Source organism: Moschus berezovskii, chromosome 1 (genome assembly GCF_049115385.1).
Source record: "Moschus berezovskii isolate FMDL1 chromosome 1, NW_MosBer_1.0, whole genome shotgun sequence".
NCBI classification, from domain to species: Eukaryota; Metazoa; Chordata; class Mammalia; order Artiodactyla; family Moschidae; genus Moschus; species Moschus berezovskii.
In genome coordinates, this window is record NC_142460.1 from 156,109,560 (window position 1) to 156,133,743 (window position 24,184).

Sequence of the window (24,184 nt, forward strand, 5' to 3'; positions counted from 1 at the left end):
TTTTCCTGACTCAAGGATTGAACTCATATCTCTTATGTCTCCTGCATTGGCATGCGGGTTCTTTACTATTAGTGCCACCTGGGAAGCCCCTAAGGGAAAAAAACCTAGCAGTGGACTTTATTTTCTGAGCAAGAATATTAAATGCAGGAAGGTAAGCTGAGTGTTCTGACTTTTAAAGTTGTATTGGTATAAAACTAAAACTATAGTAGGTTTATGCTTAGCTGCTCAGTCGTGTCTGACTCTTGTAACCCCACGGACTGTAGCCCTCCAGGCTCCTCTGTCCATGGGGTTTCCCAGACAAGAATACTGAAATGGGTTGCCATTCTGTTCTCCGGGGATCTTCCCCACCCAGGGATCGAACGCAGGTCTCCTACATTGCACGCGGATTCTTTAACAGCTGAACTACCAGGGAAGCCCCATACTGTGTTTATGTAAGTTTAAAGTATATATTAAAATGTTTGTCTGATTAAGGAAGACAGATCCTTAAGGATCTGTATTTAACCTAAGGAATGGGTTAAATACACTTATGACACATAAGTATTAACAAATGGTGTAGAATTTCCACAGTGCTTTTTCCAAGTAAAAAAATGTAAATTGCATATAAACATGTAAAGCATTCCATATTTGTATTTCTTATTAAACTTGTGTAAGTTTGTATACTTATAGGCATCAGATATTTTGTTTCTTCTCACTTTTTTCTTTTTCAAAATATTGTAGTTACTCATTTTAGTTCCTTTTTGTTTTGAGAATTATCTCAGTTATTTGAGATATTATTTGAGAATTAAATGAGTTTCTGCAGAAGATCCTGGTTGGATTTAAAAGTTAAGTTGTAATTTGGATATGTTGTTCAACCCCCAGATTCTATTATGCTGTCGCTTTCTAGTCAGTCCTCTTTTACCCCAGTTTCTAACAACCACTGGTCTGTTCTGTTCTCTGGTTTTCTCACAATGTCTTGTAAGTGGAATTCTACAGTAAGTACATAGTCTGTGTACTTGAGACTCATTTAATTGTTGAATAGTATTCCATCTTGTGAATGTGCTAATCGTATATTTATAATCTTTTAATTAAGGATAGTTTTGGGGATGTTTGGACTTCCCTGGTGGCTCAGATGGTAAACTGTGTGCCTACAATGTGGGAAACCCAGGTTCAATCCCTGGATCTGGAAGATCTCCTGGAGAAGGAAATGGTAACCCACTCCAGTATTCTTGCCTGGAAAATCTCATGGACCGAGAAGCCTGGTAGGCTACAGGCCATGGGGTCGCAAAGAGTTGGACACAACTGAACGACTTCACTTTCACTTTGGGGATGTTTACAGTGTCTAGCATTTATGAATAAATTACTACAAGCATTTAATTATTAATGTACTTTTTTTTTGTAAGAACATGAGCTTTCTTTGCACTTGGTAAATACCTTGGAAAGGCATTGCTTTCAGTTCCGTTCAGTCCAGTCGCTCAGTCGTGTCCGACTCTTTACTACCCCACGAACCGCAGCACGTCAGGCCTCCCTGTCCATCACCAACTCCCGGAATTTACCCAAACTCAAATGTCCATTGAGTCAGTGATGTCATCCAGCCTTCTCATCCTCTGTCGTCCCCTTCTCCTCCTGTCTTCAATCTTTCCCGCCATCAGGGTCTTTTCAAATGAGTCAGCTCTTTGCATCAGGTGGCCAAAGTATTGGAATTTCAGCTTCAACATCAGTCCTTCCAATGAATATTCAGGGTTGATTTCCTTTAGGATGGACTGGTTCGATCTCCTTGCAGTGCACGGGACTCTAAAGAGTCTTCTCCAACACCACAGTTCAAAAGCATCAATTCTTTGGCAGTCAGCTTTCTTTATAGTCCAACTCTCACATCCATACATGACTACTGGAAAAACCACAGCCTTGACTAGACGGACCTTGGTTGGCAAAGTAATGTCTCTGCTTTTTCATATGCTATCTAGGTTGGTCATAACTCACCTTCCAAAGGAGTAAGCGTCTTTTAATTTCATGGCTGCAGTCACCATCTGCAGTGATTTTGGAGCTCAAAAAAATAGTCTGCCACTGTTTCCACTGTTTCCCCATCTATTTGCCATGAAGTGATGGATCCAGAAGCCATGATCTTAATTTTCTGAATGTTGAGCTTTAAGCCAACTTTTTCACTCTCCTCTTTCACTTTTATCAAGAGGCTCTTTAGTTCTTCACTTTCTGCCATGAGGGTGGTGTCATCTGCATATCTGAGTTTATTGATATTTCTCCTGGCAGTCTTGATTCCAGCTTCTGCTTCCTCCAGCCCAGCCTTTCTCATGATGTACTCTGCATCTAAGTTAAATAAGCATGGTGACAATATACATCTTTGACATGCTCCTTCTCCTATTTGGAACCAGTCTGTTGTTCCATGTCCAGTTCTAACTGTTGCTTCCTGACCTGCATATAGGTTTCTAAAGAGGCAGGTCAGGTGGTCTCATATTCCCATCTCTTGAAGAATTTTCCAGAGTTTATTGTGATCCACACAGTCAAAGGCTTTGGCATAGTCAATGAAGCAGAAATAGATGTTTTTCTGGAACTCTCTTGCTTTTTCCGTGATCCAGCTGCTATTGGCAATTTGATCTCTGGTTCCTCTGTCTTTTCTCAATCCAGCTTGAACATCTGGAAGTTCATGGTTCACGTATTGCTGAAGCTTGGCTTGGAGAATTTTGAGCATTACTTTACAAGCATGTGAGATGAGTGCAATTGTGCGGTAGTTTGGGCATTCTTTGGCATTGCCTTTTTGATTTTGGAATAAAAACTGACCTTTTCCAGTCCTGTGGCCACTGCTGAGTTTTCCAAATTTGCTGACATATTGAGTGCAGCGCATCTTTCAGGGTTTGAAATAGCTGAACTAGAATCCCATCACCTCCACTAGCTTTGTTCATGGTGATGCTTCCTAAGGCCCACTTGACTTTACATTCCAGGATGTCTGGCTCTTCTTTAGTGATCACACCATTGTGATTATCTGGGTCATGAAGATCTTTTTTGTACAGTTCTTCTGTGTATTCTTGCCACCTCTTCAGAATATCTTCTGCTTCTGTTAGGTCCCTACCATTTCTGTCCTTTGTGGAGCCCATCTTTGCATGAAATGTTCCCTTCAGTTCAGTTCAGTTCAGTCGCTCAGTCATGTCCGACTCTTTGCCACCCCATGAATCACAGCAAGCCAGGCCTCCCTGTCCATCACCAACTCCCGGAGTTTGCTCAAACTCATGTCCATCGATTCAGTGATGCCATCCAGCCATCACATTCTCTGTCGTCCCCTTCTCCTCCTGCCCCCAGTCCCTCCCAGCATCAGAGTCTTTTCCAGTGATCAACTCTTCACATGAGATGGACAGAGTATTGGAGATTCAGCTTTAGCATCAGTCCTTCCAATGAACACCCAGGACTGATCTCCTTTAGAATGGACTGATTGGATCTCCTTGCAGTCCAAGGGACGCTCAAGAGTCTTCTCCAACACCCTTAGTATCTCTACTTCTCTGTAGAGATCTCTAGTTTTTCACCTTCTATTTCTTCGCATTGATGGCTGCGGAGGGCTTTCTTATCTCTCCTTGCTATTCTTTGGAACTCTGCATTCAAACGGGTGTATCTTTCCTTTTCTCCTTTCCCTTTCGCTTCTCTTTTCAGAGCTATTTGTAAGCGTCCTCCGACAGCCGTTTTGCTTTTTATCATTTCTTTTTCTTGGGGATGGTCTTGATTCCTGTCTCCTGTACAATATCACAAACTTCCGTCCATAGTTCATCAGGCACTCTGTCAGATCTAGTCCCTTAAGTCTTTTTCTCACTTTCTGTGTATAATCATAATGGATTTGATTTATACCTCAATGGTCTAGTGGTTTTCCCCACTTCCTTCAATTTCAGTCTGAATTTGGCAATAAGGAGTTCATGTTCTGAGCCACAGTCAGCTCCTGGTCTTCTTTTTGCTGACTGTATAGAGCTTCTCCATCTTTAGCTGCAACGAATATAATCAGTCTGATTTTGGTGTTGAACATCTGATGATATCCACGTGTAAAGTCTTCTCTTGGGCTGTTGGAAGAGGGTGTTTGCTATGCCCAGTGCATTCCCTTGGCAGAACTCTCTTAGTCTTTGTCCTGCTTTATTCTGTACTGCAAGGCCAAATTTGCCTGTTACTCCAGGTGTTTCTTGACTTCCTACTTTTGCATTTCATTCCCATATAATGAAAAGGACATCTTTTTTGGCTGTTAATTCTAAAAGGTCTTGTAGGTCTTCATAGAACCGTTCAACTTTAGCTGCTTAGTCATATATTAATAGTTAGTGTCTGGTTACTGAACTGTTTTTCAAAGGATTGTGCTATTTTTCCATTCCTTCCAGCTATGTATGAGTTTTCCAGTTGTTCTGACGCCTTACCAACACTTGAAATGGTCTTCTTAATTTTAGTCATGCTAATATCTATGTAGTAGTATCTCATTTCACTTCTAGTTTCCATTTTCCTAATGGGAAGATCATCTGGAGAAGGAAATACTACCCACTCCAGTATTCTTGTCTGTGAAATCCCATGGACAGAGGAGCCTGACGAGCTATAGGCCATGGGATCACAAAAGATTTGGATACAACTTAATAGACTAAAACAGCAAAACAATGGTAAAGAGCATCCCCTGGAATATATGTCACCCTTTTATTTTCTTTGTTGAAGTGTCTGTTCAAATCTTTCACCTGTGGGGAAAAAACGGACCTGTTTTCTGTCTTATATTTGAGGTTTAAAATTTTCTTCCTGTAAGTTCTTTTTCAATTACATGATTTGGAAGTATTTTCTCTTAGTGTGTGCCTTTTTAAAATCTCTCAAATGTCTTTTACAGAGAATAAAGATTAAGTCGAGTTAATCTCTTTTTTGTTTCTTTTTATAAATGATCCTTTTAGTGTCAACATGTAAGAACTCATTACCTAACCAGAGATGACAAAGATTTTCTCATATTTGTTATATTCCATTTTGTGATTATAGCCATCCTCAAAACTGCGAAATGTTATTGCATTGTGGTTTTGATGTGCATTTCCCCAGCAAGTTGAACCTAAACTCTTGATGTGCTTATTGGCCAATAATGTATCTTTTTTGGAGAAGCGTCTGTTTGAGTCCTTTGACCATTTTTAAAAAGCTATTCTGTATTTTGGTTGTGGTGGGTCTTTGTTGGTGCGGGCTGTGTTATCTGGGTGTGGTTTGCTGACGCTCCTCTGTGTTGCGGTGCGTGGGCTGCTCATCATCCGGGCTTGTCTTGTTGTGGAGCATGGCCTTCAGCTTCACGGGTGCAGTAGTTGCAGCTCACAGGCTCCAGAGCACAGGCTCAGTAATTGTGGTGCAGACGCCTAGTTGCTCCAAGGCATGTGGGATCTTCCAGGACCAGGGATGAACCTAGGTCCCCTGCATCGGCAGGTGGACTGCCAACCACTAAACTTCCAGAGAAGTTCTGACAATTTCTTTTTAATTGTTGTTGTTTTTTAAAATTTTCTTATTGTAATTGGATAGTAAGAAATTACAGTGGACTCTTGAACAGCATGAATATGGATTATGTGAATCCACTTAAACATGGAATTTTTTCAATAAATGCATCCTATAGTACTAAACAGTCTACAGTTGGTTGAATCTGTAGCTGCCTAACTGTGGATGTAGAGGGCCATCTGTGAAGTTATATGTAATTTTTCAACTGTATGGGTGGTTGAACCTTGCAATCCCTGTGTTGTTCAAGGGTCATCTTTGTATTCTGGATACGTGATTCTTATCAGATAAATCATTTGCAATTTTTAAAAAATTATCCCTTGGTTGCCTTCTGATTCTGTTGATAAAGTCCTTTGATGCAGAAAAGTTTTTTTTATTTTGATGAAATCTATCTTATTTTTTCTTTTGTTGCCTGTGCCTTTGGTGTCACAGCCAAGATATAATTTCCAAATCTACTATCATATGCTTTTGCACTAGTTTTTCTTTAAGAAGTTTTATAATTTTTTTACACTTAGATGTTTAATCCATTTTCAATTGATTTTTGTGTATGATGTAAGACCAGGGTTCAATTTCTTTTTTTCCTGTATGTGAATATCTATTTTCCCAGCACCATTTTTTTGAAAAGAACGTGTTTCCCTCATTTGCATGATCTTGGTTTGCTTGCCAGAATCCATTTGACCAAATATGTGAAGATTTATTTCTGGAAGCGCTTTTCTTTTGGTTTGTATGTTTGTCTGTATACTTGTATCACAGTGTTTTGATTACTGTCACTTTGTGGTGAATTTTGAACTCCAGAAGTGTGAAACTTCCAACTTTGGTCTCTCTTTCCAAGATCATTTTGGCTTTAAAGGTCCTTTCCATGAGATTCCATAAGTATTTTGGATGAGATTATCTGTATAAAAGAATTAAATTTTGATAATTACAGTATTGAATCTATAGATTGTTTTGAATACCTAGTGACATCCTTGTAATATTGTCTTCCCGCCTGTGAACAAATCGTTTACCTTGACTAAATTTCTTTTTTAAACGTTTCATTTATTCTAATGCAACTGTAAATGTAATCTTGTTCCCTTTCATTTTTTTTAATGGTCACTATACAAAAACTGTTTTGTGGTTGATTTTTTATCCTCTAACATTGTTAAACTTACTAGTTTTAAAAAAGAAACAATTCATTTTTGTATGTTGTCTTCCACCTACAAGTTTTTTCCAACTTGTTCAGTTGCTTAGTTGTGTCCAACTCTTTGCAACCCCATGGGCTGCAGCCCACCAGGCTTCCCTATCGTTCACTATCTCCAGGAGGTTGCTCAAACTCATGTCCATTGAGTCATTGATGCCGTTTTCAACTAGTATTTGGCTATTGTCGATTCTTTAAGATTTCCTATGTATAAAGGATTATGTCATCTCTGGTGGCTCAGAGGTTAAAGCGTCTGCCTCCAATGTGGGAGACCCGGGTTCGATCCCTGGGTCGGGAAGATCCCCTGGAGAAGGAAACGGTAACCCACTCCAGTATTCTTGCCTGGAGAATCCCATGGACGGAGACGCCTGGTAGGCTACAGTCCATGGGGTCGCAAAGAGTCGGACACGACTGAGCGACGGAACGGAACGGAATAAAGATAGTTTCACTTCTTTTCCTACTTGGATGTGATTTATGTCTCTTTCTTGCATAATTGTTCTGCTTCAACATACACTAATTTGTTGAAAACCATGGTAAAAATGGACATTGTTGACTTCTTGATTTTAGGGGGGATAGCTTTTATTTTAGTCATTCAACAGAGTATGAAATTAGTTACGTGTTTTTCATAAATGCTCTTTATTATATTAAGAAAGTTCCATTCAGTTTCCTAGGTTTTTGAATGTTTTTATCATGAAGGAATGTTTTGGCTCTTTGGTGTCCCTTGAGATTTTGTGAAATGCTTTTTGTCTTAATTTGAGATGATTTTGTGGTTTCTTTTTTCCTTTCTAATAATGTATCTTATTACATTGATTTTCTAATGTTGAACAACTTTGGCATTCCTGGGTAAGCCCCCCTTGCCCATGGTATATATTATGTTTAATATGTAGTTGTATGTTTTCTATTTGAAAATTTTTGCATTTATATTAATAGGAGAAATTGTTCTGTAGGTTTTTTTTGGGGGGAGGGGGTGCTGTCTTTGGCTTTTATATAGAAGAAATGCTGGCTTCATAGATTGAGTTAGGAAATCTTCCTCGTATATTTTTAGGAAGACTTTGAGAATGATCACCGTTATTTATTTAAATTGCTTGTAGACTGCACTGGTGTAACCATCTGATCCTGGACTTTTTGTTGGGAGGTTTTGATAGCTGATTCTCTTTGAATGTTATAGGTTTGTTCTAATCTTTTACTTTTCCTTGAGCCATTTAATATAGGTTATGCAGTTTATTGGCATATAATTTTTTCCTATTCTCTTATAACCTTTTTTATTTCTGTAAGGTTTTTAATTCTAGAAATTTAAGAAAGGTGGGAATTTATAAATAAATAAATATATAAATTTAATATTCCTTTAATCAGATCCTGTTAGGAAACACTTGCAGGCTCTATAGCAATAGTTCTCAAACTATGATTCCCCACCAGCAATGTATCACCTGGGAACAGTTAGAAATGCAGATTCTTGGGAATTCCCTGAAAGTCCAGTGGTTAGGACTCTGTGCTCTCACTGCCAGTGGCATGGATTCAATCCCTGGTCAGGGAACAGATGCAGCAAACTGCATGGCGTTGCTAAAAAAAAAAAAGAAATATAGATTCTTGAGTTATACTCCATACCTTCTGAATCAAACCCTGGGGATGGGATCCAGCAGTTGTATTTCAGTAAGACTTTTGGGTAATTCTGATGCACACCAAAGTTTGAAAAACCCCAGTGCAGGGCTTTCCTGAATGTTCCTGCTGCTGCTGCTAAGTTGCTTCAGTTGTGTCCAACTCTGTGCAACCCCATAGACGGCAGCGCACCAGGCTCCCCCGTCCCTGGGATTTTCCAGGCAAGAACACTGGAGTGGGTTGCCATTTTCTTCTCCAGTGCATGCAAGTGAAAAGTGGAAGTGAAGTCGCTTAGTCGTGTCCGACTCAGCAACCCAATGGACTGCAGCTTACCAGGCTCCTCCATCCGTGGGATTTTCCAGGCAAGGGTACTGGAGTGGGGTGCCATTGCCTTTTCCGCTGAATGTTGCTGCTGCTGCTGCTAAGTCACTTCAGTCGTGTCCGACTCTGTGTGACCCCATAGACGGAAGCCCACCAGGCTCCCCCGTCCCTGGGATTCTCCAGGCAAGAACACTGGAGTGGGTTGCCATTTCCTTCTCCAATGTGTGAAAATGAAAAGTTAAAGTGAAGTCGCTCAGTCATGTCCGACCCTCAGCGACCCCACGGACTGCAGCCCACCAGGCTGCTCCGTCCCTGGGGTTTTCCAGGCGAGAGCATTGGAGTGGGGTGCCATTGCCTAGTATTCCCTAAGTGGAGACCTGGTCCCCTCAGCCCTCAGGAGCAGAACCCCTAGGAGTATTCAGTGCTTCCAAGCCACAGTCTCCAGCATCAATGGCCTATCCAGGGTTGGGTCTTACTGGTCCCAACTTGCCCTCAGAGGCAGACAGAGAATGAGCATCATATCAGCACGTCTTGTCCCGCCTCAGATGTTTTACCATCTGCTTGTCTGCTTCAGTCATCTGAACAAAGACCATGTAACTGTGGGAGGAGCTCCTATCTCTTCATCCAGGGCAGCTGCACAGGGCTTAGGAGCCAGTTGGCGTGGGGCTTAGACCAGGATGGCAGGGTGGCTCCTGTAGGCTCAAAGACAGGTAGAGGTCCTGATGTCAAGTCTTCATGTAGGTTGAATTCAGTTCAGTTCAACACTACGTTCCATTTAGTGTTCTACACACCGGCTGCATGATGACAGCTTTGACAGTACACACACTTTCATGAATTTAGAACTTCATTAATTTGAAATACTTGATATGAAATGTTCCATTAGAGGGAATTCTCTGGTGATACAGTGGTTAGAGTTCCACATTTCCACTGCCAGGGCCATGGGTTCAATCCCTGGTGAGGGAACTACTAGTGTTGGAGAGGTTGGAGCATGGATCAGCAGTGGCTTGCCGCGGCAACCGACTACTGACTTCTCTGCAAGGTTGATAGTAATATTCCTGCTTTAATTTATGAGTGTGGTTATTTGAATCTTCTCTCTTTTTTACTAACTGAGTCTGAAAGTTTGTCAATAATGTCAATACATTTAAAAAAAGTTCAAATTTTAGCCTTATAAATTCTGTAATTTCTCTACTCTTGTTTATTTCTCCTTTTATTTTTATTATTTCATAACTTTTGCTGCCTTCAGGTTTAATTTGGGCTTCCCAGATGGCGCTAGAACCTGCCAGCCAATGCAGGTGACGTGAGAGATGCAGGTTGGTGCCTGGGTCAGGAAGATCCTCTGGAGCAGGGCATGGCAACCCACTCTAGTATTCTTGCCTGTAAAATCTCATGGACAGAGGAGCCTGGCAGACTACAGTCCATTGGGTCGCATAGAGTCAGACATGACTGCAGTGACATAGCACGCACACAGGTTTAATTTGCTCTTCTTTAAGGTAGAGAGTTAGGTTATTGAATTGATACATTTTTTTTAAAAAGTGGGTGTTTACAGTTACATTTCCCTTTGAGTACTGCTTTTGTTGTGTCTCATAAACTTTGACATATAGTGTCTTTGTTTTCACTAGTCTCATAGTATTCTAATTTGTCATTTCTTTTTTAACTCAGTAATTTAAGAGTATGTTGTTTAGTTTCCACATATTTGCAAATTTTCCAGTTTCTCTCCTGTTACTGATTTCTGCTTCCTTTTCTTTCTGCTCTAAGAATACAGTTTCTATGATTTCAAGCTTTTGAAAGTTGCTGGGACTTTTTTGTGGCCTAATCAGCTATGCTGTAGAATGTTGTATGTGCACTTGAGAAAAAGATATATTTTGTTTTTGGGTGGAGTGTTCCTTACGTGTCTATTAGGTCTGTTTGATTTATGGTGTCTGTTGTTCAAGTCCTCTATTGCCTTATTAATCTTATATCTGGATCTTGGTTTTTTTGTTTTTTTGGAAAGTGGTGTATTGAAATCACCAACTGTGGCCACAGTCCATGGGGTTGCAAAGAGTCCGACACAAATGAGTGACTGAGCCTGAACGTTTGATAAGGAAAGACTTTTGACACTTTGCTTTTTTTTTCTTTCCTGCTTGTCTTATATCTTCATTTTTCTTTAACTTTGTATTGGGGTATAGCTGATTAACAAACAATAGTGTGATATTTTCAGGTGAACAGCAAAGGGACTTAGCCATACATATACATGTTTCCATTCTCCCCCAAAACCCCCTCCCATCCAAGCTGGCACATAACATGTAGTAGAGTTCCATGTGCTATACAGTAGGTTCTTGTTGGTTATGCATTTTAAATACAGCAGTGTGTATATGTCCATCCCAAACTCCGTAATTATCCCTTTCTCCCATCCCCACTCTGGCAATGAGAAATTTGTACTCTGTGAGTATCTGTTTTGTAAGTTAGTTCAGTTGTATCATTTCTTTTTAGATTCCACATGTAAGGAATGTTATATAGTATTTCTGTGTGACTTAGTTCACTCAGTATGACACTTTGTAGGTCCATCCATGTTGTTGCAAATGGTGTTATTTCATTCTTTTTAATGGCTAGTAATAGTACATTGTGTGTGTGTGTGTATATATATATATGTATATATGTAGTGTGTGTGTGTGTGTACGCACACACACCACATTTTGTCCATTCCTCATTGCCTCCATATCTTGGCTGGTTCAAAATGGGGCAGGGAGTACCTCAAGGCTATATGTTGTCACCCTGCTTTTTTATTTTATTTTTAAATTAATTTATTTTAATTGGAGGCTAATTACTTTACAATATTGTATTGATTTTGCCATACATTGACATGAATCTGCCCTGGGTGTACATGTGTTCCCCATCTTGAACCCCCCTCCCACCTTCCTCCCCATCCGATCCCTCTGAGTCATCCCAGTGCACCAGCCCCGAGCATCCTGTATCATCCATTGAACCTGGACTGGCGATTTGTTTCACATATGATAATATACATGTTTCAATGCCATTCTCCCAAATCATCTCACCCTCGCCTTCTCCCACAGAGTCCAAAAGATTGTTCTATACATCTGTGTCTCTTTTGCTATCTCGTAAATCCCATGGATGGAGGAGCTTGGTAGGCTGCAGTCCATGGGGTCGCTGATGATTGAGCGACTTCCCTTTCACTTTCCACTTTCATGCATTGGAGAAGGAAATGGCAGCCCACTCCAGTATTCTTGCCTGGAGAATCCCAGGTATGGGGGAGCCTGGTGGGCTGCTGTCTATGGGGTCGCACAGAGCTGGACACGACTGAAGTGACTTAGCAGCAGCAGCATACAGCGTTATCATTACCATCTTTCTAAATTCCATATATATGCGTTAGTATACTGCACTGGTGTTTTTCTTTCTGGCTTACTTCACTCTGTATAATAGGTTCCAGTTTCATCCACTTCATTAGAACTGAATTAAATGTATTCTTTATAATTGCTGAGTAATAACTCCATTATGTATATGTACCACAGCTTTCTTATCCATTCGTCTGCAGATGGACATCTAGGTTGCTTCCATGTCCTGGCTATTATAAATAGTGCTGCGATGAACATTGGAGTACATGTGTCTCTTTCGATTCTGGCTTCCTCCGTGTGTATGCCCAGGAGTGCGATTGCTGGGTCGAATGGCAGTTCTATTTCCAGTTTTTTAAGGAATCTCCACACTGTTCTCCATAGTGGTTGTAGTAGTTTGCATTCCCACCAACAGTGTAAGAGGATTCCCTTTTCTCCACACCCTCTCCAGCATTTATTGCATGTAGACTTTTGGATAGCAGCTATTCTGACTGGCGTGAAATGGTACCTCACTGTGGTTTTGATTTGCATTTCTCTGATAATAAATGATGTTGAGCCTCTTTTCATGTGTTTGTTAGCCATCTGCATGTCTTCTTTGGAGAAGTGTCTTGTTTAGTTCTTTGGCCCATTTTTTGATTGGGTTGTTTATTTTTCTGGAATTGAGTTGCAGGAGTTGCTTGTATATTTTTGAGATTAATTCTTTGTCAGTTGCTTCATTTGCTATTATTTTCTCCCATTCTGAAGGCTGTCTTTTCACCTTGCTTATAGTTTCCTTTGCTGTGCAGAAGCTTTTAAATTTAATTAGGTCCCATTTGTTTATTTTTGCTTTTATTTCCAATATTCTAGGAGGTGGATCATGGAGGATCCTGCTGTGATTTATGTCGGAGAGTGTTTTGCCTATGTTCTCCTCTAGGAGTTTTATAGTTTCTGGTTTATATTTAGATCTTTAATCCATTTTGAGTTTATTTTTGTGTATGGTGTTAGGGAGTGTTCTAGTTTCATTCTTTTACAAGTGGCTGACCAATTTTCCCAGCACCACTTGTTAAAGAGATTGTCTTTTCTCCACTGAATATTCTTGCTTCCTTTGTCAAAGATAAGGTGTCCATAGGTGCATGGATTTGTCTCTTGGCTTTCTGTTTTGTTCCATTGATCTATATTTCTGTTTTTATGCCAGTACCATACTGTCTTGATGACTGTGGCTTTGTAGTAGAGCCTGAAGTCCGGCAGGTTGATTCCCCCAATTCCATTCTTCTTTCTCAAGATTGCTTTGGCTAGTCAAGGTTTTTTGTATTTCCATACAAATTGTGAAATTATTTGTTCTAGCTCTGTGAAAAACACCCTTGGTAGCTTGATAGGGATTGCATTGAATCTATAAATTACTTTGGTTAATATATACGTTTTCACAATATTTATTCTTCCAATCCATGAACACGGTATATTTCTCCATCTCTTAGTTGCAGAGTAATCATGTGAAATTCAGGACTGGAGGAATCACAAGCCGGAATTAAGATTGCCAGGAAAAATACCAGTTATCTTAGATATGCAGATGATACTAATCTAATGGCAGAAAGCAGAGAAGAACTAAGGGGCCTTTTGATGTAGGTGAAAAAAGAGAGTGAAAAACCTGGCTTAAAACTCAGCATGCAAAAGGCTAAGATCACAGCATCTGGTCCCATCACTTCATCTCAAATAGATGGAGAGAAAAGTGGAAATAGTGACATTTTCCACTGGGCTCCAAAATCACTGTGGACAGTGACTGCAGCCACGAAATTAAAAAGCTTTTACTCCTTATAAAGAAAGCTGTGACAAACCTAGACAGTGTATTAAAAAGCAGAGATACTACTTTGCAGACGAAGGTCTGTATAGTCGAAGCTGTGGTTTTTTCCAGATCAGTTCAGTCGTTCAGTCATGTCCACCTCTTTGCAACGCCGTGGACTGCAGCATGCCAGGCCTCCCTGTCCATCACCAACTTCTGGAGTTTATTCAAATTCATGTCTGTCGAGTCGGTGATGCCATCCAATCATCTCATCCTGTCATCCCCTTCTCCTCCCGCCTTCAATCTTTCCCAGCATCCTGGTCTTTTCCAATGAGTCAGTTTTACACATCAGGTGGCCAAAGTATTGGAGTTTCAGCCTCAGCATCAGTCCTTCCAATGAACACCCAGGACTGATCTCCTTTAGGATGCACTGGTTGGATCTCCTTGCAGTCCAAGGGACTCTCAAGAGTCTTCTTCAGCACCACAGTTCAAAAGTATCAATTCTTTGGTGCACAGCCTTCTTTATGGTCTAGCTCTCATATCCATACATGACTACTGGAAAAACTATAGATTTGGCTAGCTGTGCCTTTGTTGACAGATTGATGTCTCTGCTCTTTAATATATTGTCTAGGTTTGTCATAGCTTTTCTTTTAAGGAGCAAGCCTCTTTTAATTCATGGCTGCAGTCACTGTCTGCAGTGATTTTGGAGCCCAAGAAAGTAAAGTTTGTCACTGTTTCCATTGATTCCCCATCTATTTGCCATGAAGTGATGAGACAAGATTCCATGATCTTTGTTTTTTGAATGTTGAGTTTTAAGTCAGCTTTATCACTCTTCTCTTTCACCCTCCTCAAGAGGCTCTTTAGTTCCTCTTTGCTTTGTGCTACATATCTGAGTTTATTTATATTTTTCCTGGCAGTCTTGATTCCAGCTTGTGCATCATCCAGCCCGGCATTTCGCATGATGTACTTTCCATTAAGTTAAATAAGCAGGGTGACAATAGACAGCCTTCACATACTCCTTTCCCAATTTGAAACCAGTCCGTTGTTTCATGTCCGGTTCTGACTATTGCTTCCTGACCTGAATACAGATTTCTCAGGAGGCAGGTAAGGTGGTCTGGTATTCCCATCTCTTTCAGAATTTTCCACAGTTTATTGTGTTCCAAACAGTCAAAGGCTTTGGTGTAGTCAATGAAGCACAAGTAGATGTTTTTTCTGGAATTCTCTTGCTTTTTCTATGATGCAGTGGATGTTTGCAATTCGATCTCTGGTTCCTCTGCCTTTTCAAAACCCAGCTTGTACATCTGGAAGCTCTTGGTTCAAATACTGTTGAAGGGTAGTTTGAAGAATTTTGAGCATTAATTTGCAAGCATGTGAAAAGAATGCAGTTGTTTGGTAGTTTGAACATTCTTTCGCATTGCCTTCTTTTGGGATTGGAATGAAAACTATCCTTTTCAAGTCCTGTGGCTACTGCTGAGTTTTCCAAATTTGCTGGGATATTGAGTGTGTCACTTTGACAGCATAATCTTTTAGGATTTGCAGTAGCTCTTCTTGAATTCTATCACCTATACTAGCTTTTTTTTTTCGTAGTAATGCTTCCTAAGGCCCAGTTGACTTCACACTGCAGGAGGTCTGGCTGCAGATGAGTGATAGATCACACCATTGTGGTTATCTGGATCATTAAGAACTTTTTTTGTGTGTAGTTCTTCTGTGTATCCTTGCCACCATCTTCTTAATATCTTCTGCGTCTGTTGCATTTATACTGTTTCTTTCCTTTATTGTGCCTGTCTTTGCATGAAATATTCCCTTGTTATCTCTAATTTTCTTGAAGCGATTTTTAGTCTTTCCTATATTGTTTTCCTGTATTTCCTTGCATTGATCACTTAGGAAAGCTTTCTTATGTTTTGGTGCTGTTCTTTGGAACTCTGCATTCAGATGGATATATCTTTGCTTTTCTCCTTTGCCTTTTGCTTCTCTTCTTTTCTCAGCTATTTGGCCTTTTGCTTTTCTTCTCTTCTCAGCTATTTGTAAGGCCTTCTCAGAGAACCATTTTGCCTTTTTGCATTTCTTTTTCTTGGGGATGATTTTGATCACCGCCTCCTGTAGAACATTCGAGCCTCCATCCAAAGTTCTTCAGGCACTCTGTGTATTAGCTGCTGAACAACCATCTACAGGAGAATGTCGGAACCCCCCCAAAAAGATACCCCATGTACAAGGGCAAAGGATGCCACAACAAGATGGTAGAAGGGTGCAGTTACATTTAAAATCAAACCTCATACCATCCAGAGACTCTTGTGCAAACAAAACACTGTGTGCCCCAGGACCAGGGAAAGGAGCTGTGATCTCCACAAGAGGCTGATCTGGACCTGCCTTTCTGTGTGTCTTTTGCGGAGGCTTGCGTCAGAAGTGGCCAGCTGTTGGGATCATTCTGGGAGGTGCTGTGAGTGGCATAAGTTCTCTTGGAGGAGATCACCATTGTTCCTGCTACAGAGCCACAGAGCAGGCGACCCAGAAACTGGAGAACAAATATACCAAAGAAGTTCTTGAACTGTTGCGAATGTTCTAGGCCCCACAACAGATTTCTCCACCTGGGGATCTGGCAAAGGGACTGAGAACCCCCAGGGAGTTTGACTTTGAAGTTCAGTTTAGTGTAAATACCTTAATTATTTTAACTAGATCTTCTAGTTAATTTGGTGCAACTTCTGCATCAGTATTTGCGGCTTTACCTTGCACTTTTATGTTAAGGAGACAGCTTCTTTCCTTAAGTGTCATGTACCAATCTCTGCTAGCTTCACACTTTTCTATTGCAGCTTCTTCAATTCTCTTAGCCTTTATAGAATTAAGAGTTAGGGCCTTTTTTGGATTAGACTTGGCTTAAGAGAAAGTTGTAACTGGTTTGATCTTTTATCGAGATCACTAAGACTTTCTATCACCAGTAGGGTGTTTTGTTTCCTTATCTTTCTTGTGTTTTCTAGGATAGCATTTTCAATTTTCTTCAAGAACCTTTTCTTTGAGTTCACAATTTGACTAACTGCTTGGTGCAAGAGACCTTGCTTTTGATCACTCTGAGCTTTCAACATTCCTTCTTTGTTAAGCTTAATCACAACTAGGTTTTGATTGGAACTGAGAGACATACAATTCTTCCTTTGAGTTGAACACATAGTGGCTCTTGTAGGTTTATTAATTGGTCTAATTTCAGTATTATTACATATCAAGGAATAGGTCCACAGAGAGGGAGAGAGACAGAGGAACGGCTGTTCAGTAGAGTAGTCATAATATACACACTATTCATTGACTATGTTCTTTGGCTTATGTGGGTGTCATTCACAGCACCTGAAAGCAATTACGATAGTAACCTTGGTGATCACAGATCACCATAACACATGATGATAAGAATCAGAAGTTTGAAGTATTGTGAGAATTACCACAATGTGACACAGAGACATAACAACTGCTGTTGGAAGAATAGCAGTGATAGACTCTCAGGGTTTCCACAAAACCTTAAATTAGTGGGAAAAAAATGCAGTATCTTCAAAATGCATAAATCAAAGTGCAATAAAATGAGGTATACCTGTAATAACTTGTAAAATCTTGCTTCTGTCCCCATCCCTCACTTATATTATTGTTGTATCTTTTCATTCAAAAATTAGATATTCCATAATCTTGGATTGGAAGAATTTATATTGTTAAAATGTCCATACATTTTGGACAAAGCAGTCTACAGATTTAATGCAACTTGTATGAAAATATCCATGGCAGTTTTCATAAAACTAGAAAAAGTTGTCCTAAAATTTATATGGAACTGCAAAAGACCCAGAATTGGCTGAAACAATCCTGAGGAAAAAGAACAAAGCCTAGCCCTTTCAAAGTTCAGACTCTACTACAAAGCTATAATATTTTACCTATTACGAAAAATAATCTGGTAAAATGGTATAATTGAGTCACTTGCTGTATACCTGAAACAAACATGGTATTGTAAATCAATTATGCTTCAATTAGAAAGTCAACTATATCTTTATACATTGTGTATTCATTAACATAGATACATAAATGCTATTTTATTATTTTTCTTTGAAATCATAAAGGAAACAAACATGGGAATTACAAACCAAAAATAAATGATGTTGGCTTCTGTATTTGCCTTTTAATTCATTTTTCCAGTGTTTTCTGTTTGTGTGTGTGTGTGGCTTCAAGTTACTGTTTATTGTTCTTTCATTTCTGCATAAGGGACTTCCTTTATTATTTCTTGTAGGGCATTGCAGGTCTAGCAACAAGCTTCTTCAGTTTTTATTTTTCTAGGAAAGTCTTTGTTTCTCTGTCATTCTTGAGTGATAGTTTGCTGGGTATAGAATTCTTGTTTTGGCAGTTTTCTTTTAACATTTTAGATATGTCATTCTAATTCCTTCTGGCTTCTGTATTCAATGAGAAATCGAATGTTAGTCTTATTGTGGATTCTGTGGATTATTTGTATGTGGTCAGCTTGTTTGTTTTTGTTCTTTAAGATACTTTGATTAATCTGTCTTTTACAGTTTGTACAATTGACTTCTGAATCAAGTAGGTTTGAACTGTACTTGTTCACTCTTAATTAAACAGATGTTTTTCAGTAAATACTAAAGTACTTCACCATCTGGTTGGTTGAGCACTGATACAGAATCATGGATATGGGCCAGCCAACTGTGAAGTTATATATGAAATTTTTGAATGTGCAGGAAGTCAGTTCCCCTAATCTTGTTGTTCAGGAGCCAACTATAGTTTGTATCTGTGTGACTTTAAAAAGATTACTTTCTATTTAGTTATTATAAAATGTTAGCAATATTCCTCATGTTTTTTAATACATGTTTAAACATATCTTACACCCAGTAGTTTGTTTCTCCCACTCCCCCATCCCTATATTACCACCCTTCACCCTTCCCATTGGTAACTACTATTAATAGTTTTTATCTCTGTGTGACTCTCTTTTGAATTTCTCCTTCTTGGAGTTCTTTGTCTTACTAATTGTGTGGATTTTTATATTTAAAATAGGTTAAGTTTTTGCTGTGTATCTTCAGATATTCTTTCTTGTCTCTCATTGTTTATCTACTTTTGGAAGTCTAAGTTCAGTATCTGGCCTTAGATGGAGATGATTTCTGTGAATTTTTTTTTTCCTGTTAATGGGCCATCATTTCATATTTTTTTGTATGCCGTTTGAATTTTTGATGTTATTAAAAACTGGACATTTTCAATATGTCCAGTGTTATAACATTGCACGCTAGGTTCTTCTCTCCTCCCCATGGTTTACTGTTGTCTTTTCGAGGGCTACAGTCATCTCTTTATTTACTTTGCTAACCTGTTTTTGCAAGGACTGTATTCTTTGTCATGTGTGGGTCCTAAAATTTTGTTGTCTTGTTCAGCAGTGATCTTCGAGATTTCTTTTGCTAATGGAAACAACTAATTTCTGCTTTTTTTTTTGCAGATTGTCTATTAGCTGAGGTACTTCTTCAAAAATTAGGCTGGCTGCCTACAGCTTTGCCTTAGTATTCACTTTGTGCTTGCACGGAGAGCAAAGACCACCTAGAATTGAAAGCCTGTACTTCTTAGTTCTTCTCTAAGAGTCCATCCAGCCCTGGGCATTCATATAATACTCTCCATTTCCTTGCATATGTGATACCCCTTTAAAGTACTTATTCCCCAAATATCTTTCTCCTCCCCCTTTTTAAATTTGAGGCTTTTTAGATTGTTTAATACTTATGCACTCCACTCTCTTGCCCCAGACAGCTACTTGTATCACTGTGTGTTTAAATGCTTTTGAAAGATGATAGTTTTCCAAAAAAAAGAAAAAGGAAGCTCTTCAAAACACTCTGCTACAGTTTTAGAGAACAGATCCATGGTGTTCTCTTGGGCACTAGCAAGCCACACCAGTAACTTGGTCTGCTGTCCTTGTGGGCTATGTAGATGGCATATGAGTAAGCAAAAATACTACTGTGCTCTCTTATCAAATATAATAGACATCTTTTAGGCACTCCTCTCTTTATCATAAACTTTTATTAGATTCCAGATGTTCATAAGAGATGAGCTTTGTTGTTTTTTTGGCCAAACTAAGAGTTGCTTCTGGCTTCCCTGGTGGTTCAATGGTAAAGAATCCACCTACCAATATAGAAGATGTGGGTTTGATCCCTGGGACAGGAAGATTCCTCTGCAGAAGGAAATGGCAACCCACTCCAGTATTCTTGCTTGGGAAATCCCATGGACAGAGGAGCCTGGTGGACTACAGTACATGGGGTCCCCAAAAAGTTGGATTGACTTAATAACTAAAAAAACAACAAAAGTTCCTTTACTGGAGGGCCTAATTTTTGAGGTTCCCTAGTGCTCCATTTTCCATGACATCATTTCTTTCGTTTTTGAAAGATTGATAATTCAATTTTCATGATTTTTCCACTTCACATTTCAAATAGTGCTTATCTGTCTTTCAGCTTACATTGTTGGAGTTGGTGATGGACAGGGAAACCTAGCGTGCTGCAGTCCATGGGATTGCAGAGAGACAAAACTGAGTGACTGATCCCATGGACCCCAAGACTCCAGGCTTCCCTGTCTTTCACCATCTCCTGAAGTTTGCTCAGACTCATGTCTGTTGAGTCAGTGATGCCATCCAATCATCACATCCTCTATTGCCCCCTTCTCCTGCCTTCTCTCTTTCCTAGCATCAGGATCTTTTCCAGTGAGTTGGCTTTGCATCAGGTGGCCAAAGAATTGGAGCTTTAGCTTCAGCATTAGTCCTTCCACTGAATATTCAGGATTGATTTCTTTTAGAATGGACTTGTTTAATCAGCTTGCATAGTTTCTACCGAGAAGTCTGATCAGAATTGTTTGTTTCTCTGTATGTGAGGAATTATGTTTCTTTTGTTTCCTTTTGAATTTTCTTCATATTTACCAACATTTATATTTTAGAATATTCGTGTGAATTCTCTGATCTTTCTTCTGTATTTTAAAATCTCAAATTACTTTTGGAAAGCTCTTTGCTACCTCTTCAAATGTTTGTTTTTGCCTTGATGTTTCTCTCTCCGTCTGAATTCTAGTTAGTGTTACTCTGTTAGGTGTTGTGTCATGGCCTGTCTTGGATGCTCTGTTTTGTCTCACTCTGCTACTTTTTTTTTTTTTTTAATAAACTTTAGCTTTAAGATAAGTTTTAGGTTCACAGCAGAATTGAATAGAAGTTAGAGAGATCTCCCATACTTCTTGTTCCCACATACATATAACCTCTTCCACTATTAACATCCCACATCACAGTGATCCATCTGTTAAAATCAGTGAACCTACATTGACATGTCATTTTCACCCAACGTTTGTAGTTTACGTTAGGGTTCACTCTTTGTGTTATATGTTCTATGGGTTTTGTTTTAAATGTACAGTTTAGATGTACCCATGTTTCTAGCATCATACAAAATAGATTCTGTGCCCTAAAAATCTTTTGGTCTCACTTGTTCATCTTTGCTATCCCATAAAGTTTGGCCATATCTGATATTTTTCCTGTCCTCATAGTTTTACCTTTTCCAGAATGCCATGTCATTCAAATCATATAAGGTGTAGCTATTTCACATTGCCTTCTTTTAGTTAGTAACATGTATTTGAGCTTCCTCCATGTCCTTTCCTGGTTTGATAGCACATTACTTTTAAGTGTTAAGTAATAATGAATTTTCAATTCATTTGGGTAAATACAGAGGAGTGTGATTGTTGGTAGTACTGGTAGTTGGTAGTACTGTTGATTGTAGTCTGTGTATTCTGGCATACTCATTTTTTTTAAAGTAATTTTCAGAGGACCTAAATAGACATTTTTCTGAAGAATATACACAGATAAAATCTACATGAACAGGTACTCAACATCACTAATCTTCAGGGAAATGAAAATCAGGTAATGAGGTATTCCTTCACACCTATGTGAGGATGTCTTTGATCAAAAAGATTAGAGAGAGATTCTGGTTGAGGATACGGACAGAACAGAAGTCTTGTTCACAGTTGTTGGAAATGTAATTTGGTACAATCTCTAGAAAACAAATAATTAAAAATAAGACTGTTGTATTAGGTATTATATATAATATTATATAGCAATCCCACTTCTCAGTATATATACACAATAAATGAAATCATTATCCCAAACACATGGATGTATTTATCCCATTCTTACAGCAGCATTCCAGTTTACCTTGATTCATGGACCTAACATTCCAAGTTCCTATGCAATATTGCTCTTTGCAACACTGAACCTTGCTTCTATCACCAGTCCCATTCACAACTGGGTGTTGTTTTTGCTTTGGTTCCATCCCTTCATTCTTTCTGGAGTTATTTCTCCATTGATCTACAGTAGCATATTGGGTATCTACCGACCTGGGGAGTTCATCTTTCACTGTCCTATCTTTTTGCCTTTTCATACTGTTCTTGGGGTTCTCAAAGCAAGAATGCTGAAGTGGTTTGCCATTCCCTTCTCCAGTGGACCACATTCTGTCAGACCTCTCCACCATGACCCGTCCGTCTTGGGTGGCCGCACACAGCATGGCTTAGTTTCATTGAGTTAGACAAGGCTGTGGTCTGTGTGATCAGATTGGCTAATTGTCTGTGATTGTGGTTTCAGTCTGTCTGCCCTCTGATGCCCTCTCTCAGTGCCTACCATTTTACTTGGGTTTCTCTTACCTTGGACATGGGGAATCTCTTCTTGGCTGCGCCAGCAAAGCACAGCTGCCGCTCCTTACCTTGGACATGGGTAGCTCCTCTCGGCCCCCACCCCTGACCACGGGTGTGGGGTAGCTCCTCTCAGCCACCGCTCCTGACCTCGGACGTGGGGTAGCTCCTCTTGGCTGTGCATATTAAAAAGCAGAGACGTTACTTTGTCAACAAAGGTCCGTCTGGTCAAGGCTATGGTTTTTCTAGTGGTCATGTATGGATGTGAGAGTTGGACTGTAAAGAAAGCTGAGCGCTGAAGAATTGGTGCTTTTGAACTGTGGTGTTGGAGAAGACTCTTGAGAGTCCCTTGTACTGCAAGGAGATCCAACCAGTCCATCCTAAAGGAGATCAGTCCTGAGTGTTCATTGGAAGGACTGATGCTGAAGCTGAAACTCCCAACACTTTGGCCACCTGATGCAAAAAACTGACTCATTTGAAAAGACCCTGATGCTGGGAAAGATTGAGGGCAAGAGGAGAAGGGGATGACAGAGGATGAGATGGTTGGATGGCATCACTGACTCGATGACATGGGTTTGGGTAAACTCCGGGAGTTGGTAATGGACAGGGAGGCCTGGCATGCTGCGGTTCATGGGGTTGCAAAGAGTCGGACACGGCGGAGCAGCTGAACTGAACTGAACTACAGCAGCATTATTTACCATAACCAAAATATGGAAACAGCTTTATGTGTCCATGTACTTAACAAATAGAGAAAACCTGGTTATCTCTGTGTACACACAGTGGAATATTACTCAGTCTTTTAAAAAAAAAAAAAACGCTGATCATTAGACAACTTGGATTAGCCTGGAGGGAATTATACTAATGAAACTAGCACCACAGAGAAAGACAGATATCACATGAAATCATTTATATGTGAAATCTATAGAGCAGGAAGATTCATAATAGTGGAAAAAGTAGTTGCCAAGGGCAAAGTGGTAGAAATAGGGAGCGATTGGTTAAAGGGTACAAACTTCGTTCTAAATGAATAGGGTCTGAAATCTAATGTGTAATAAGGTGACTGTAGTTGATAACACTTTCTTGTATAATTGAAATTTGCTAAGAGAGTAGAATTTATTAAATGTTTGGGCCAAAAAAAATGAAGATATGTGAGATGATGGATGTATTAATTAACTCAATGAGGGAAGCCCTTCAGTGTGTGTCCATATATCAAATTATCTTGCTGTAACTGTCTTACAGTTTGTCAACTATACATCAGTAAACTGGAAAAATAATTTCTTTCTTTCTTTTCTAATTAACAGGATTACCTTTGAGGTTATTTTGAGTTGTACAGCACTTGATTCTTTTGCTGCATTGTGGAAAGATCTTTGCAGCAATGATTACTTCAGAGTTACCAGTGTTACAGTAAGTATTACAGCTTTTCATTTTTTTAAATGCATGTAACAGTTTATCAAAATACTTTTATTAATGAGACATGAAATGTCTTCTTTGATAGTTGGGCAATATGTCTGAAGTAAAAAAACTATTAGAGGGTATAATTATTATATCCATTTATAGCCTTTGCATTGTAATGTCAGTATGTAATGTCCATGTTACTGAACAAAAAAGTTACTGTCTTATTTTAGGATTCAGCAGAAACTATGACCATGGGCTGGTTTGACATGCCAACTTCTTTTGTAAATAAAGTGCTAATGAAACAAATCTCACTGACTCCTTTGCAGAATTGCTTATGTGCTAGAGAAAAAATTTACCTGAAAGCAGAAATATTTTGTTTGACTATTTATAGGTAAGAGTTTGTAGACCTCTATCTCATATCACCCTCTCACCCCATGCCAGAACTTCTTTTCCTTGAGACTGAGATTGTAATTGATGAGTCCTTCTTGGCATTTCTGGTGGCACCTAATTAGATTTTGTTGG

At 39.4% G+C, this 24,184-nt stretch overlaps 1 protein-coding gene across 1 annotated transcript in view; it reads left to right on the top strand.

Moving 5' to 3' along the window:
• The window catches only part of STAG1 (STAG1 cohesin complex component), a 503,309-nt gene that overhangs the window by 123,520 nt on the left and 355,605 nt on the right, over positions 1-24,184 (top strand). Inside the window, exon 2 of the mRNA XM_055413256.2 lies at positions 23,569-23,671. Coding sequence (XP_055269231.1) covers positions 23,643-23,671 — 29 coding nt within the window. The 5' untranslated portion in view covers positions 23,569-23,642. The remainder of the gene's footprint in view (positions 1-23,568; positions 23,672-24,184) is intronic.